The sequence below is a fragment of the Salvelinus namaycush genome, chromosome 1 (genome assembly GCF_016432855.1).
Source record: "Salvelinus namaycush isolate Seneca chromosome 1, SaNama_1.0, whole genome shotgun sequence".
In the NCBI taxonomy this organism is placed as follows: domain Eukaryota; kingdom Metazoa; phylum Chordata; class Actinopteri; order Salmoniformes; family Salmonidae; genus Salvelinus; species Salvelinus namaycush.
Window position 1 is genome coordinate 73,585,104 of NC_052307.1, and position 17,693 is coordinate 73,602,796.

The 17,693-nt window shown below is 48.4% G+C and overlaps 1 protein-coding gene across 3 annotated transcripts in view; it reads left to right on the plus strand.

Annotated features, from left to right (window-relative positions):
• tp53bp1 (tumor protein p53 binding protein, 1) overlaps nucleotides 1-17,693 on the plus strand; it is a 39,299-nt gene that overhangs the window by 2,964 nt on the left and 18,642 nt on the right. For all 3 annotated transcript variants that reach the window (XM_038994406.1, XM_038994414.1, XM_038994402.1), the window contains 12 exons: nucleotides 1,293-1,341; nucleotides 1,692-1,759; nucleotides 1,974-2,102; nucleotides 2,486-2,546; nucleotides 3,461-3,636; nucleotides 3,871-3,997; nucleotides 5,810-5,904; nucleotides 6,001-6,188; nucleotides 7,150-8,590; nucleotides 12,862-12,978; nucleotides 13,382-13,567; nucleotides 14,362-14,428. In XM_038994406.1, the coding sequence (XP_038850334.1) occupies nucleotides 1,293-1,341; nucleotides 1,692-1,759; nucleotides 1,974-2,102; nucleotides 2,486-2,546; nucleotides 3,461-3,636; nucleotides 3,871-3,997; nucleotides 5,810-5,904; nucleotides 6,001-6,188; nucleotides 7,150-8,590; nucleotides 12,862-12,978; nucleotides 13,382-13,567; nucleotides 14,362-14,428 (2,704 nt within the window). The remainder of the gene's footprint in view (nucleotides 1-1,292; nucleotides 1,342-1,691; nucleotides 1,760-1,973; nucleotides 2,103-2,485; nucleotides 2,547-3,460; nucleotides 3,637-3,870; nucleotides 3,998-5,809; nucleotides 5,905-6,000; nucleotides 6,189-7,149; nucleotides 8,591-12,861; nucleotides 12,979-13,381; nucleotides 13,568-14,361; nucleotides 14,429-17,693) is intronic.

The window sequence follows — 17,693 nt, forward strand, 5'->3', positions numbered from 1 at the left end:
ACAAATACCTAGGTGTCTGGTTAGACTGTAAACTCTCCTTCCAGACTCACATCAAACATCTCCAATCCAAAGTTAAATCTAGAATTGGCTTCCTATTTCGCAACAAAGCATCCTTCACTCATGCTGCCAAACATACCCTTGTAAAACTGACCATCCTACCGATCCTCGACTTCGGCGATGTCATTTACAAAATAGCCTCCAATACCCTACTCAATAAATTGGATGCAGTCTATCACAGTGCCATCTGTTTTGTCACCAAAGCCCCATATACTACCCACCACTGCGACCTGTACGCTCTCGTTGGCTGGCCCTCGCTTCATACTCGTCGCCAAACCCACTGGCTCCAGGTCATCTACAAGACCCTGCCAGGTAAAGTCCCCCCTTATCTCAGCTCGCTGGTCACCATAGCAGCACCCACCTGTAGCACGCGCTCCAGCAGGTATATCTCTTTGGTCACCCCCAAAACCAATTCTTCATTTAGCCGCCTCTCCTTCCAGTTCTCTGCTGCCAATGACTGGAACGAACTACAAAAATCTCAAACTGGAAACACTTATCTCCCTCACTAGCTTTAAGCACCAGCTGTCAGAGCAGCTCACAGATTACTGCACCTGTACATAGCCCATCTATAATTTAGCCCAAACAACTACCTCTCCCCCTACTGTATTTATTTATTTTGCTCCTTTGCACCACATTATTTCAATCTCTACTTTGCACATGCTTCCACTGCAAATCTACCATTACAGTGTTTTACTTGCTATATTGTATTTACTTCGCCACCGTGGCCTTTTTTTGCCTTTACCTCCCTTCTCACCTCATTTGCTCACATTGTATATAGACTTATTTTTCTACTGTATTATTGACTGTATGTTTGTTTTACTCCATGTGTAACTGTTGTTGTATGTGTCGAACTGCTTTGCTTTATCTTGGCCAGGTCGCAATTGTAAATGAGAACTTGTTCTCAACTTGCCTACCCGGTTAAATAAAGGTGAAATAAATAAAAAAAAACATAGATTTGGAACATTTAGTGGGGTGTTGGTCACTCCTATAGCAAACTAATGTACCCTCAGAAACACTAAAATTCCAGGCTGCTAAGTTAAGGGCACAGAAAATAGTAAGTGTGAAATGTAAACTCTGGTTTCAACCATTGCAGCCATTATCAGAGTAATAACATGCATATAGCCTATTGATAGCGCTGGTTTCTCTGTGATAACATTGAAAGCAGTTGATAGCATTTGTCTCCCCATAGCAGACATTGTATTCTGTCTTAAACCTATTGAATGTATTTTCTTTAGTCAACCAGGAGGAAAGTCAAGTCCTAGAAGTTTGCTCCAATACAAGGAGGTAGGTACTAGGATAACATTGTCACCAAGATGCAGTGAATTGAAGCGTTTGTAAGAGCATTGAGACAGCCAGCTGAGATGTTTGAGAAGTATGCTGCATTCCAAATGGACCCTGGCCCCTGTCTACTACCTAGACACTCCTGTAGATCTGAGAGGATTGGATAGGTGGACGCAATATGGTGACATTTCCACCTAGCCAATCAGAAGGCAAGATCACTCTATAACTCTTATATCTTTCCAATCACCTCCAATCTACAGAGGTAGCTAGGTTGTAGGGGGCAGGCTAGGGGTCGGTTTGGAAATCAGCAATAGTCTGCTTTACGTTGACATCTTGATCCCTGAAACCATCAGGTGTGTTACAGAAGACATGGCCACGGAGTCTGGGGCGGACTCCACTACACACTGCGCCCAGTCTGAAGGTATGGGCAGTTTTTAACAGAGAAAGAAACAACCATCTGAGACATGTCTCTGAGATAATATACTGTAGCTGTGTAAGTTTTGAAATGCTCCATCGATGCTCTTGTTGGAAACATTATTTTTAGGCTGTGCCACTTTTTCGTCATCACCAGATCAGTATTGCATTTCATGAATCATGATTTTGAGCTGTGCATGTTTATGTTGTGTGTAATTTAGGAGGAGTGTCCAAGTTTGATTTTCTGGAGCTTTCTGAGAGCCAGGGTCTGGGTGAAGTGGTGGGGAACAGTCAGGAGGAGGAGGGCCCTACTGCTGCCCAGACAGACAGCCAGAGACACAACAAGCCAGGTAACAATACTAAATTATCTTTACTTCTCTTGAGTCCATGGTCATGTTTAGTAGGTGGAAAACCATTTTAAACTGGGAGAAACAGGGTGGTACTACCTGGGTCGTATTCATTAGGCAACAAACTGAACTTCTGAGGAAAACGGAAAGGGACTACCTGAACTTGTCCAGTAAGAAATTAGCTTTTATTTCATTTTCTGTTGCAAAATGTTTTGATACAGTGTGCCTAATGAATATGACTCTGAACATGTTCATGAAGAATAAGAACACAGACCTATTTTTATTTTCCGTTGCAAAATGTTTTGCTACAGTGAATTGGACCCAGTTGAAATCTTGACCAAAGTGAAACATATTTTGTTGGCTTGTCATTGTTTTGTTGTCACCAGGTGAACAGAAGAACACAACCAGGGGCTTGCCTTCAGGCAGTCAGGACAGCAAATCCAAGAGGTGAGAATATCCATCGGTAGGATGCATACCTACAAGATCATATTTAGTCATAAAGCCTCCATGTACCACAAGGGCTCGAGAGTCAAGCTTTAAAGGTCCAGTGCAGTCAAAAATATGATTTCCTGTGTTTTATATATATTTCATCATTATCTGGTTTGAATAGTACTGAAATTGTAAAAATTATGATAATGCCCTTTTTGCGTAAGAGTTGTTTGAAAAGGCCGTCTGAAATTTCTGCTTGTTTTGGTGGGATGGAGTTTTCATCTGCCTGGTGACATCACCAGGCGGTTAATTAGTTAATAGACCAATAAGAGTTCCAAACCTCTCTGCCATTAACAGCTAGTTTTCAGTTTTCCCCTCCCCGACAGTCCTAGCTGGGAAATAGCTTTTTTCTAATAAGCTATTTTTGTTTCTTTTGACCATTTTAATTGAAAACATTCACAGTAAGATACTTAATTGTTACCCAGAAATTATTAGATATTGAGATAAAAAACGGCTGCATTGGGCCTTTTAATAAGAAGGGCTGAATCTGAACATGAAAAGTGCACACCTTAATTGGAAGATTCACGTGAATCACACATTGATGTTAGTGGGACATTGGTAGTCATTTTATAAAGCTAGGATTCGGCCCAAAAATGATCGATCCATACCTCACAGATTTACACATGCTAGTTCTGTTGCTCAATCCCAAATCGACTCCTAGACGATATCTTATGCACCTGTGGAGCTCTGGGAAGATTTGATAGATGTAAGCAATATGGTAATTAGTCTAACTTGCCCAATAGGCTAGGTGGAATTTTCACCATATTGCTTTAAACATCAACTTCTCTCAGATCTCCAGAAGTAAATAAAAGGTCTAAGCGTTGATTTGGAATTGTGCATTAGTTTAATAAAGTGTCTGGTTCTTGCCCCAGGTCTGAGGTGAGCTCTAGCAGCTCGTCGGAGCCCCTGGGTTGTGCCGGCCGGGAACTGAGTGTCCAGGCTTTGCTCCACTCCCAGGGCCTGCAGGCCTCCGAGGACCAGGATCCCAAAGGGGACGACTCTGAGCTGCTGTCCTCTCAGGAGGACCTCTTCAACACTGACAAGACAGGTGGGCCATTCATCTATCCACCCATCCAAACTATCTGTCTGTGTTATAGACAGATACTGCCAGGGCTTACAGTACTTCTCCAGTTCGAGCAGCTCTTGTTGGAAGTGGTTAAAACAAGTGTAGTCTGTTGTTCACAAAACTATTTGAAGGCGAGCAGTCACAACTGTTATCAACAGTTGACATGAACAATTGATCACAGAATTAACAGATGATAATGGAGTTCTCTCTCTCTAGGCACAGGGGTGGACAGCACAATGTCAGAGCCAGAGAACGAAGGCGTGCCCACCCTGACCCCCGCCCACACCCTGCGTCTGCTGCACCTCTCTGGGCAGGGCACCCTGGTGCAGGAGAGCCTCTCTCAGTAAGACCTCTCTCACATCAACACTATACTGCACACTCCCACTGAGTTGCAGGGATGCAAACTAGTCCGTGAATCATGTAGATCCGTTAAGAAAAGTTTGGGGGGTTGGATCACTACTGGCTGTAACGATCGAGTGATGCGCGTTTGGAGCAATACTGGCTGTATCCAAGGCTCAGCCAATCGTTTACATAACAACAGAATGCAGCGCAGCACGCGACTGAAGAAAGAAGAGACAACCAATTTACTAGTTACAGCATCAGCGCGCGCTCTGGAAAGGCAGCGCGTCAGTTACAGCAGCGCGTCCCCTGAACGAGAACGAAGAGGTGACGTTAGGCGAGAAGCCTGACCACGGAGACGGTGGTGAGAAGGTGATGAAGCGTACTTCATGAGCTGTAACCGAAAAACAACTGGCATTTGGAAAGTTTGAAGTGAGGGAGAAAGTGTGGTGGAACAAGTATTAGTATTGTTATGTATCTTGCTAGCTGGATCGAATTATCCGTTAGCTAGTGTTACCTTTCTTGCCTCCCCTCCAGACCGTAGTCAGGACGGCTCAGGGAGCCTTCACTTGCTAGCTCCAACCAGTGCAATTTATGGATGCTCTGGGGTCATTTCCACATTTGGGGATCTTATCCTCTGCTAATGACGAGTTAGCCTGGAATTCTACTGAAGCAGTTAGCTTTTATTAAAACTTGTACATCATTTGAGGTAGTCCGAATGACAAAATAAAATAGTGGGCAAACGGAGCAAAACAGTCCGGCTACATCCCTGTCACACACAATTGCATTCAAAACCGAAAGTCAACTTACTACGTTACCCATAATGCACTTCTGTGTTTTAAAGCTCTACCCCTACTTTACCAACACTAGCCAGAGAAATATCGAGCAACATTAGCCAACTCATCTGATCAAGTAATTGAGTTTGTGGTATGAAAATTAGCTTGCTAATAAAGTCAGACCGCTAACGTTAGCTAGCTAACATTAGTAACCTAACCAATTCGCTATAGTATTAACTGATATTCGACTCCTTGCCGTTCCTCAAATTATAACGCGTTAGTTGCTTACTGGACCCTGGCAATCTGTGTGAAATGTTAACGAATGTTTCCCCTTTACAGTATGTGGTTAATTTTCAGAATGAAAATAGAGGTGAATATAGAGGTGAAAGGAACACTGCACACTTTCCCTCTCTCACTTTTGCTGGCACATTGTAGAACAGATGTCCACAGGCAGAAAGTGTACAATGTAATAATGTACAGTGTAGCCCAAAGATAATGTTTTTGTTGTGTTGAACTTGATAGTAACACGTGTGTGAGTGAGGGAGGATTATATTTTTTTTTACTCGGTGAACATTATTTTTGCACACTTAGCCTTGTCCACTTGATCGATGTATATATTGGCCACTATAATAGAGTAAATATATAATGCCTGTTTGTTTCATTTTATTTCTACTTTAAGAAGTTTTTTTCCCCAAGTGCAATATTTATACTGATCATGTAGATCATATTCTTTGTTGTTTTTAATTAGTTAACCTGCATTTCCCCCTGGCAGGGATTTTTTTTTTGCATGTTTCAGTGCAACAAAAAAGTGTCACCTTTTTGGGCCCTCACGAGTTTGCATCCCTGGAGTAGTTGCCCTGTTGTTTGGGTTGGCCTGGGTTGTGTTCAATAGGAAAAACTGTGTTCCAATTGGTCAAGTTGAGGTAGTACTTTACCATTTCAAAATGTTTTGTCCCTACCGAACACAACCAGCGATTCTGTTTTGTCCTCATCAGAGGAAGAATGATTGTTGCATTCATCTTTGCCTTCTCTTCCTATAGGAACTCTGTTGACTTTGTAGCACCCACCCAGGAAAATTTGAGCCAAACACCTTTTATTGTCCCCAATTCACCGACAGGACAAGAAAATGAACTGGGTAACTAAACTTTCTTATATCCAGTTGACATGTCAGTTGTTTTAGTGTCTATTCTGAAAAATAGAACTCAGTGATAGACTTCTGGTAACCCCGCAGGTGCCGACGAACCAATGGACACGTCTATGCCTCCGGAGGACCAATCGGATGGCAAGGAGGAGGAGCCAATGGACATGGACCCAGCTCCTAAGTCACACCCCTCGGCATCCACCCCAGTATCCCAGAACTCCCCAGGTTTTGTGTTGGAGAGGACCCTCTCTCTGCCTACCCAGCCTGAGTTCTCTCATGTATGTATCTTTAATCCATTGACCAGATAGTGGGGGAAAAATAGATTCAATTAGCACTGAACTCAATGGCCGTGTCCGGTTACCCGTTTTTGCGTACTAAATAGTAGGCTGTTTGGGAATGTGAAAAATATCATGTTTTATAATGAGTAATTTCTAAAGTGTAGTTTGCTTTAAATGCCTGGATGTCATACGCATGGCTTTTCATATAGTAGGAACTCAGACCAATGTGTGTTTGACAACAGCTGATAATCATGTAAGGGTTTGGGCTGTACCAAAATGAAAGAATGGTGGGGAACAACCAAATTGTGCATTAGATGACGTCTTCTCAGTATGCATGAGCCTAGTATTATTTTTTGACAGTTTAGTCATTTAGCAGATGCTCTTGTCCAGAGTGACATACAGTTAGTGGATTCATCTTAAGATAGCTAGGTGGAACAACCACATGTTTCCTCAATAAAGTCTGACACACAGTATGTTATGTGTTGCTTACGGCGTATGTTTTTACAAAACAGTTTGTTCTAAATAGTATGATTAGTATATACTTTTAGAAAGTATTAGGCAAGAATGATGTCTTTACGTTTTTCAGTACACAACTCTCACCTTTGAATGTAACTATATCCATATATTTTTTTATAAAAATTCTAGTCGTTTAGCAGACACACTTGTCCAGAGTGACTTACAGTATTGAGTGCATACATTTTCCTACTTTTTTTCCTACTAGTCCCCTCGTGGCAATTGAACCCACAACCCTGGCATTGCAAGTGCCATGCTCTACCAACTGAGCCACATGGTACCACATAAATGGAGACCAGGGACCTACCCTTATCTCTCTTTATTCTTCCCTTATTATGGATTATGTTGGTTTATTATGATGATCAAGAATCTCATTATTCAATCAGGTTGAGTCCTATAGGTTCATAAAACACCATCAATTTAGTTTCTTCTTTGTCCCTTTCCAAAGGATGTATTTGTCCCAACCCAGAGTCAAGAGGCTGGAAGCAGTAGCATAGCTCCACAAGAGACGCACAGCAGGAAAGTGACATCATCATCATCCCAACCCACAGCACTGGATTCAAGCTCACCCAAGATGGCCGTTGCACCCGCCCAGTCCAAAGCACCCACAACAACTGACCGAGAACACTCTGTGACTGATTCTTTCCAACTGGAGCTGTCTGTGAATACTCAGAGCTGTAGTCTGGCCCAGCAGGCTTCCATGCAGGCTGGGGGGAAGGATGTCGAGGAGGACAGTCAGGCTACACAGATAGAAGGTCTGGACGGACCCCTACAGATAGACACCAGTGACTCTGTGATTTCACGTAACAGCCAGAAGAGGGAAAGTAACGGGGTCCCCTCCGACCCAAAAACACCTGCTATTTTGCCAAAAGTTCCTCAGGTGCCTGACTTGCTGAAGACTAGCGGGGAAAGTACCAGGAGAGAGGAATGTAACACTTCACAGAAGTCTGACACGCACAAACAGACAACCTTGAATGTACGCAACGTGAATATAGGTGACGATGGTATCAATGTGACCAAAACAGATAGTTCTCAGAAGCAGGATGCCAAGGCCTCTTCCCCCTCTCCCTCCTCCCAACAGAAGCTTGAAACCATAGACTTATTCACCCCTAGCAGCTGTGTGCAGGAGACGCCTTCTTCCTCGAATAGCGCTCCCTGTAGTTTGGCCTCCCTGTCTCAGTCTCAATCCCAGTCTGTTTTCTCACAGATGTCTCACGTGGGCTCAGTGAAGGCTCTCTCGCCGAGTCCAGGTGTTTGTGTAGACTCCAGAAGAGATGGAGGAGGAAGGAGAGAAGTAGGAGAAGCAGGAGGGGGAGTGGGAAGCCCGACGAGCTCACAGAAAAACCGGGACCTGTCTAAATCCATACAGTCTTTATCGCAGGAGCGTGGAGGCACTGCTACCAACAGCCCAAAGGAGAAAAACAAAGCAGATGAAGAAGAGGAGGAAGAAGGGATGGAGGAGGGGGGAGAGAAGCAGCAGGACAGCACGTTGGGGCCCGAGGGCTCAGGCTTCTATCTGTCTCTCTCTCAGAGCCAGGTGCTTTCTCCAGAGCCCATGGAGGAAGAAGAGGAGGAAAAAAGAGGGAAGTTCTCTGTCTCGCACTCCAGGCGCGAGGGAGGAGGAGGAGAGGAGGAGAGCTGCAGCAGCATCATTGTGCTGGAGGAGAGCGAGAGGAGCTCCCAGCTACTGGAGAAGGAAGGGAAGTTGCCGTCGAACATGGGCACGTCTCAGCCAGTGGCAAGCCGGCGGGGGTCAGTGTCGCCCAATGGCACAGGGTCACAGCTGAAGGACACCCAGCTGGTACCAATTGGACTTGCCCAGGTTGAAAAGGAAGGGTCTAGGGAAGCAGAGGGGCTCCGAGACAAGAGCCTCAGTGACAGCTCTGGAGGTGAGAGGCCTAGATGCCTGTGGAGATATCGGGTGACTCAATAGCATTTCCTTGATTCCTTGTGTCCTCTCTTCTTTCTTTCCTTCTCAAAACACATTGTAGGAAAAGATCAGAGGGGAGGAACCTCAGACCTTCTTCCCCCACCTCCAATGCGTTTTGAGGAGCGAGGACACAAGGAAACGAGGAAAGACTATTAAGAATCCATGAAGTAGATAGAAGTTTGTTTTTGTCCAATATATTGTGTGTAGGTTGAGGTTGGGGGTTGGGGGGGTCACCAGGGGTATGTTTGAGATGGGGGGTTGGGGGGGAACACCAGGGGTATGTTTGAGATGGGGGGGATAGGGGGGGGGTCCAGGGGTATGTTTGAGATGGGGGGATGGGGGGGTCACCAGGGGTATGTTTGGGATGGGGGGTAGGGGGGGAACACCAGGGGTATGTTTGGGATGGGGGGGTTGGGGGGTTCACCAGGGGTATGTTTGAGATGGGGGGGTTGGGGGGGAACACCAGGGGTATGTTTGAGATGGGGGGGTTGGGGGGGAACACCAGGGGTATGTTTGAGATGGGGGGGTTGGGGGGGGTCACCAGGGGTATGTTTGAGATGGGGGGGTTGGGGGGGGTCACCAGGGGTATGTTTGAGATGGGGGGGGTTGGGGGGGGTCACCAGGGGTATGTTTGAGATGGGGGGGGTTGGGGGGGGTCACCAGGGGTATGTTTGAGATGGGGGGGGTTGGGGGGGGTCACCAGGGGTATGTTTGAGATGGGGGGGGGTTGGGGGGGGTCACCAGGGGTATGTTTGAGATGGGGGGGGTTGGGGGGGGTCACCAGGGGTATGTTTGAGATGGGGGGGGTTGGGGGGGGTCACCAGGGGTATGTTTGAGATGGGGGGTTGGGGGGGTCACCAGGGGTATGTTTGAGATGGGGGGTTGGGGGGGTCACCAGGGGTATGTTTGAGATGGGGGGGTTGGGGGGGTCACCAGGGGTATGTTTGAGATGGGGGGGGTTGGGGGGGTCACCAGGGGTATGTTTGAGATGGGGGGTTGGGGGGTCACCAGGGGTATGTTTGAGATGGGGGGGTTGGGGGGGTCACCAGGGGTATGTTTGAGATGGGGGGTTGGGGGGGTCACCAGGGGTATGTTTGAGATGGGGGGGGTTGGGGGGGTCACCAGGGGTATGTTTGAGATGGGGGGTTGGGGGGGTCACCAGGGGTATGTTTGAGATGGGGGTTGGGGGGTCACCAGGGGTATGTTTGAGATGGGGGGTTGGGGGGGTCACCAGGGGTATGTTTGAGATGGGGGGGTTGGGGGGGTCACCAGGGGTATGTTTGAGATGGGGGGGGTTGGGGGGGTCACCAGGGGTATGTTTGAGATGGGGGGTTGGGGGGGTCACCAGGGGTATGTTTGAGATGGGGGGTTGGGGGGGTCACCAGGGGTATGTTTGAGATGGGGGTGGGGGGTCACCAGGGGTATGTTTGAGATGGGGGGTTGGGGGGGTCACCAGGGGTATGTTTGAGATGGGGGGGTTGGGGGGGTCACCAGGGGTATGTTTGAGATGGGGGGGGTTGGGGGGGTCACCAGGGGTATGTTTGAGATGGGGGGGGTTGGGGGGGTCACCAGGGGTATGTTTGAGATGGGGGGGTTGGGGGGGTCACCAGGGGTATGTTTGAGATGGGGGGGTCACCAGGGGTATGTTTGAGATGGGGGGTTGGGGGGGTCACCAGGGGTATGTTTGAGATGGGGGGTTGGGGGGGTCACCAGGGGTATGTTTGAGATGGGGGGGTTGGGGGGGTCACCAGGGGTATGTTTGAGATGGGGGGTTGGGGGGGTCACCAGGGGTATGTTTGGGATGGGGGGGTAGGGGGGGAACACCAGGGGTATGTTTGGGATGGGGGGGTAGGGGGGCACGAGGGGTATGTTTGAGATGGGGGGGTTGGGGGGAACACCAGGGGTATGTTTGGGATGGGGGGGTAGGGGGGCACGAGGGGTATGTTTGAGATGGGGGGGTTGGGGGGGTCACCAGGGGTATGTTTGAGATGGGGGGGGTTGGGGGGGAACACCAGGGGTATGTTTGGGATGGGGGGGTAGGGGGGCACGAGGGGTATGTTTGAGATGGGGGGGTTGGGGGGGTCACCAGGGGTATGTTTGAGATGGGGGGGTTGGGGGGCACGAGGGGTATGTTTGAGATGGGGGGGTTGGGGGGATCACCAGGGGTATGTTTGAGATGGGGGGGTTGGGGGGGTCACCAGGGGTATGTTTGAGATGGGGGGGGGGTTGGGGGGGTCACCAGGGGTATGTTTGAGATGGGGGGGTTGGGGGGGTCACCAGGGGTATGTTTGAGATGGGGGGTTGGGGGGGTCACCAGGGGTATGTTTGAGATGGGGGGGGTCACCAGGGGTATGTTTGGGATGGGGGGGTAGGGGGGCACGAGGGGTATGTTTGAGACGGGGGGTTGGGGGGGTCACCAGGGGTATGTTTGAGATGGGGGGGTTGGGGGGGTCACCAGGGGTATGTTTGAGATGGGGGGGGGGTAGGGGGGCACGAGGGGTATGTTTGGGATGAGGTGGAACACCAGGGGTATGTTTGGGATGAGGTGGAACACCAGGGGTATGTTTGAGATGGGGTGGGTCACCAGGGGTATGTTTAGGATGGGGTGGTGGGGAACACCAGGGGTATGTTTAGGATGGGGTGGTGGGGAACACCAGGGGTATGTTTGAGATGGGGTGGGTCACCAGGGGTATGTTTAGGATGGGGTGGTGGGGAACACCAGGGGTATGTTTAGGATGGGGTGGTGGGGAACACCAGGGGTATGTTTGGGGTGGTGGGGAACACCAGGGGTATGTTTGAGATGGGGTGGGTCACCAGGGGTATGTTTGGGATGAGGTGGAACACCAGGGGTATGTTTAGGATGGGGTGGTGGGGAACACCAGGGGTATGTTTAGGATGGGGTGGTGGGGAACACCAGGGGTATGTTTAGGATGGGGTGGTGGGGAACACCAGGGGTATGTTTAGGATGAGGTGGTGGGGAACACCAGGGGTATGTTTAGGATGAGGTGGTGGGGAACACCAGGGGTATGTTTAGGATGAGGTGGTGGGGAACACCAGGGGTATGTTTAGGATGAGGTGGTGGGGAACACCAGGGGTATGTTTAGGATGAGGTGGTGGGGAACACCAGGGGTATGTTTAGGATGGGGTGGTGGGGAACACCAGGGGTATGTTTAGGATGGGGTGGTGGGGAACACCAGGGGTATGTTTGGGATGAGGTGGAACACCAGGGGTATATTTAGGATGGGGTGGTGGGGAACACCAGGGGTATGTTTAGGATGGGGTGGTGGGGAACACCAGGGGTATGTTTGGGATGGGGGTGGTGGGGAACACCAGGGGTATGTTTAGGATGAGGTGGTGGGGAACACCAGGGGTATGTTTGGGATGGGGTGGTGGGGAACACCAGGGGTATGTTTGGGATGGGGTGGTGGGGAACACCAGGGGTATGTTTGGGATGGGGTGGTGGGGAACACCAGGGGTATGTTTGGGATGGGGTGGGTCACCAGGGGTATGTTTGGGATGGGGTGGAACACCAGGGGTATGTTTGGGATGGGGTGGGTCACCAGGGGTATGTTTGGGATGGGGTGGGTCACCAGGGGTATGTTTGGGATGGGGTGGGTCACCAGGGGTATGTTTGGGATGGGGTGGGTCACCAGGGGTATGTTTGGGATGGGGTGGGTCACCAGGGGTATGTTTGGGATGGGGTGGGTCACCAGGGGTATGTTTAGGATGGGGTGGTGGGGAACACCAGGGGTATGTTTGGGATGGGGTGGGTCACCAGGGGTATGTTTGGGATGGGGTGGGTCACCAGGGGTATGTTTGGGATGGGGTGGTGGGGAACACCAGGGGTATGTTTGGGATGGGGTGGGTCACCAGGGGTATGTTTGGGATGGGGGGGTTGTTCAAAAACGTGTATTTTTGCTTATTGATTTAACAGCTGTTGAAGTGATTCAATAAATAAGTAGACCTCCCCATGTGCTTGCTTGCTGACCACTGATAGCTGAAAGACTTGATAGGTTTTCATCTAGTTGCTTTCATGTGTCCTAGTCCCTTCAGATCAGTGGCCATGAAGGGAAGGCGGTGATGAAAAACTCAGCCAACTCTATTGAATTCAAAGTGTTTTGTCCCTGCAGTAAATCCATTGGGTTACCAGGACTATATAAGCCTGTCGTCATTTCAGTCTGTTCAGAGATTGTAATGGTTTTTGTTTGTATTAATATTTGTCCTCTGCAGAGATTCCATTCCACTTCACTCTCCCCAAAGAAGGCGAGCTGATTGGCCCTCCTGTGAGTGCCACTCCCCCTCTGATCAGCCAATTGAAGCAGACACCGAGACACAGCACTCCGATTGGTGGGTTCCTCCCCCTCAAGAAATACTATCAACTGGCTCTCTCCATAGCCAGCTTTACCATGTGAACTGAAGCAAAGTATTCTAACCACGAACCTATATAGTCTCACACATCACTTCACACTCACTCTCTATCCCACACACACACACTCGCCCTCACACTCACTCGCCCTCATACATCAACACAAACTCACCCTCTCTCTCCGATTCACCCACTCAGGTACACACACACACACATACTCTCTCTCTTTGTCGCACCCACCTCCTTTACATTAACACAGTTGTTCTCCCAGTCACCTCACCTCATTATTCCAATATCATGGTTTACTAGTAGAATCGCCCAGAGAGGCTCTAATCTGAGCCAGATTACATCGTGGTGGTCGTCGGCTCTTTTTGTTTTCCTCAGACATGACTTCCTTCTCTGAGAAGTCCGCGGCGGTGGGTGACGTTTCCACGGAGATGGCGACCAGCGAAATCACGGCGGGGGAGAGTGGCGAGGACACGGCCGAAGGGGCTGATGGGAAACTTAGTTTGCGGATGAAGCTGGTGACCCCTGTGGAGGAGGGCAGCTCAGAACGCTTCAGCCTGCAGAGTAAGAGCTGTTATAGGCCGATTTATTAATGTGTTATTACCACGTTATTCAAAGAACAGAAATAGGACAGCACTCTGGGAAATAAACTTCAATTGACATTTTTATTACCGCACGAACGTTTGGGGTATGAGCCCTTCAGCGTGCAAGGCAATGGCAATCAATGTCACAACAAGACCACACAGGTGGGCGTAATTCTAAATGCCAGTCAGTACTGGCCCAGTGGAGAACCCAGCAGAGGGAGTTGTGGGGGAAACATGACAATCAAATAAAGATCCACAATACAAAGACATTATGATGTCATTACCTAAGTGTTTGGCCTGTTTAGAACCTACAAAAGACAAGAAAAATAACATTCCTCATTCAGGCCTGCTGGGTTACCACGTTATTACCACTGGAATAGGAATTATAGCTGTTGTAATGGTTTATATTCCAATGCCTGCTTATAAACATGATACGACCACGTATGTGACCTTTTTGTTTGCCTATGATGTTCAAGACATCTGTATGTTATTTTCTTATGAATCTGTGTGTTGATACCATGGAGGGACAAGTGACTATCTTTCAGATGGTTCAGTGGTCCATAGAAAATGCAAACAGCATCAAACAACATCCAACAACTGTGTACATAGAATTAACAGGGTTTCATATGACTACTGAAGCGTCACATTTCTATACATCAATGGATACATCTGCTGACTCTCACACCTTTACTGCAAGAAGAGACGTCTCAGTTTGTTGATTTCTTTTGTTCAACCCCCCAAAAGACCAAATTAAACACTTTCTTTTCCTCCCAGAGCCACCGCAATCAGACGAGGAAGGCTCTGTCTCCAAGGTTACCACCGTTGTCAAGGCTGTAACCAGGTAACCCGCTTTGGTTTCTATGCAAGGCAGCCCGATTTCAGACTTTTTCCCCTGCCTGGGATTTGAGCTGTGTCCCAAATGGATTCCTACATCTCATTATCACGATTCAGCTTCATTTAATATTATTTTGTTTACATTTTAGTCATTTAGCAGACACTCTTATCCAGAGCGGCTTACAGTAGTGTGTGTTCATACTTTTTTCATACTAGGATGCCTTTTTGTTCACAACTCTGTACCCCAAATAAGAGCACTGTTGAGAATATCATAGAATAATAATGTATATATACAAAGATGCTGAATACAGTATGTTACAACTGTCAGTGAATGATCATGGCTGACATTTGCATATATTTAAATGTATTTACATATACATGTATTACCTGACTTTGTCAGGTCATTTGGTTTCCATGGTTTGTATCAAATCAAAGTTTATTTGTCACGTGCGCCGAATGCTTACTTACAGGCTCTAACCAATAGTGCAAAAAAGGTGTTAGGTGAACAATAGGTAAGTAAAGAAATAAAACAACAGTAAAAAGACAGGCTATATACAGTAGCGAGGCTATAAAAGTAGCGAGGCTACATACAGACACCGGTTAGTCAGGCTGATTGAGGTAGTATGTACATGTAGATATGGTTAACGTGACTATGCATATATGATGAACAGAGAGTAGCAGTAGCGTAAAAGAGGGGTTGGCGGGGGGCGGGACACAATGCAGATAGCCCGGTTAGCCAATGTGCGGGAGCACTGGTTGGTCGGCCCAATTGAGGTAGTATGTACATGAATATATAGTTAAAGTGACTGCATATATGATAAACAGAGAGTAGTAGCAGCGTAAAAAGAGGGTTTGGGGGGGCACACAATGCAAATAGTCCGGGTAGCCATTTGATTACCTGTTCATGAGTCTTATGGCTTGGGGGTAAAAACTGTTGAGAAGCCTTTTTGTCCTAGACTTGGCACTTCGGTACCGCTTGCCATGCGGTAGTAGAGAGAACAGTCTATGACTGTGGTGGCTGGGGTCTTTGACCATTTTTAGGGCCTTCCTCTGACACCACCTGGTGTAGAGGTCCTGGATGGCAGGCAGCTTAGCCCCAGTGATGTACTGGGTCGTACGCACTACCCGCTGTAGTGCCTTGCGGTCGAAGGCCGAGCAATTGCCGTACCAGGCAGTGATGCAACCAGTGAGGATGCTCTCGATGTTGCAGCTGTAGAACCTTTTGAGGATCTCAGGACCCATGCCAAATCTTTTTAGTTTCCTGAGGAGGAATAGGCTTTGTTGTGCCCTCTTCACGACCGCCTTGGTGTGTTTGGACCATTCTAGTTTGTTGTTGATGTGGACACCGAGGAACTTGAAGCTCTCAACCTGCTCCACTACAGCCCTGTCGATGAGAATGGGGGCGTGCTCGGTCCTCCTTTTCCTGTAGTCTACAATCATCTCCTTAGTCTTGGTTACGTTGAGGGATAGGTTGTTATTCTGGCACCACCCGGCCAGGTCTCTGACCTCCTCCCTATATGCTGTCTCGTCGTTGTCGGTGATCAGGCCTACCACTGTTGTGTTATCTGCAAACTTAATGATGGTGTTGGAGTCGTGCCTGGCCATGCAGTCGTGGGTGAACAGGGAGTACAGGAGGGGACTGAGCACGCACCCCTGTGGAGCTCCAGTGTTGAGGATCAGCGTGGCAGATGTGTTGCTACCTACCCTCACCACCTGGGGGGCGGCCCGTCAGGAAGTCCAGGATCCAGTTGCAGAGGGAGGTGTTTAGTCCCAGGATCCTTAGCTTAGTGATGAGCTTTGAGGGTACTATGGTGTTGAACGCTGAGCTGTAGTCAATGAATAGCATTCTCACATAAGTGTTCCTTTTGTCCAGGTGGGAAAGGGCAGTGTGGAGTGCAATAGAGATTGCATCATCTGTGGATCTGTTTGGGCGGTATGCAAATTGGAGTGGGTCTAGGGTTTCTGGGATAATGGTGTTGATGTGAGTCATGAACAACCTTTCAAAGCACTTCATGGCTACGGACGTGAGTGCTACGGGTCTGTAGTCATTTAGGCAGGTTGCCTTTTTGATCTTGGGCACAGGGACTATGGTGGTCTGCTTGAAACATGTTGGTATTACAGACTCAATCAGGTACATGTTGAAAATGTCAGTGAAGACACCTGCCAGTTGGTCAGCACATGCCCGGAGCACACGTCCTGGTAATCCGTCTGGCCCCGCAGTCTTGTGTATGTTGACCTGTTTAAAGGTCTTACTCACGTCGGCTACGGAGAGTGTGATCACACTGTCGTCCGGAACAGCTGATGCTCTCATGCATGCCTCAGTGTTGCTTGCCTCGAAGCGAGCATAGAAGTGATTTAGCTCGTCTGGCAGGCTCGTGTCACTGTGCAGCTCGCAGCTGTGCTTCCCTTTGTAGTCTGTAATAGTTTGCAAGCCCTGCCATATAAGACGAGCGTTGGAGCCGGTGTAGTATGATTCAATCTTAGCCCTGTATTGACGCTTTGCCTGTTTGATGGTTCGTCGCAGGGCATAGCAGGATTTCTTGTAAGCTTCCGGGTTAGAGACCCACACCTTGAAAGTGGCAGCTCTACCCTTTAGCTCAGTGCGAATGTTGCCTGTAATCCATGGCTTCTGGTTGGGGTATGTACGTACAGTCACTGTGGGGACGACGTCCTCGATGCACTTATTGATAAAGCCAGTGACTGATGTGGTGTACTCCTCAATGCCATCGGAAGAATCCCGGAACATATTCCAGTCTGTGATAGCAAAACAGTCCTGTAGTTTAGCATTTGCTTCATCTGACCACTTTTAATAGACTGAGTCACTGGTGCTTCCTGCTTTCATTTTTGCTTGTAAGCAGGAATCAGTAGGGTAGAGTTGTGGTCAGATTTACCAAATGGAGGGCGAGGGAGAGCTTGGTACACGTCTCTGTGTGTGGAGTACAGGTGATCTAGAATTGTTTACCCTCTGGTTGCACATTTAACATGTTGATAGAAATTTGGTAGAACTGATTTAAGTTTCCCTGCATTAAAGTCTCCGGCCACTAGGAGCGCCACCTCTGGGTGAGTGGTGAGTGCTCATCCTTTTACCATGCACAGTTGAGTTGACACTCGGGTTACGAAAGTAGTTTTGAATTGGCTGGGGGGTTGCTGGTGTCAGTATCCTAGATGCCGACTCCTGCTGTTTTGCCTTCTAGTAAGGGACTGCTCAGGGTGTCTCCGCGTGTGTGTCTCAGGAGGTTTGGTTCTAGTATGAAGACACATTTCCGTTCTTC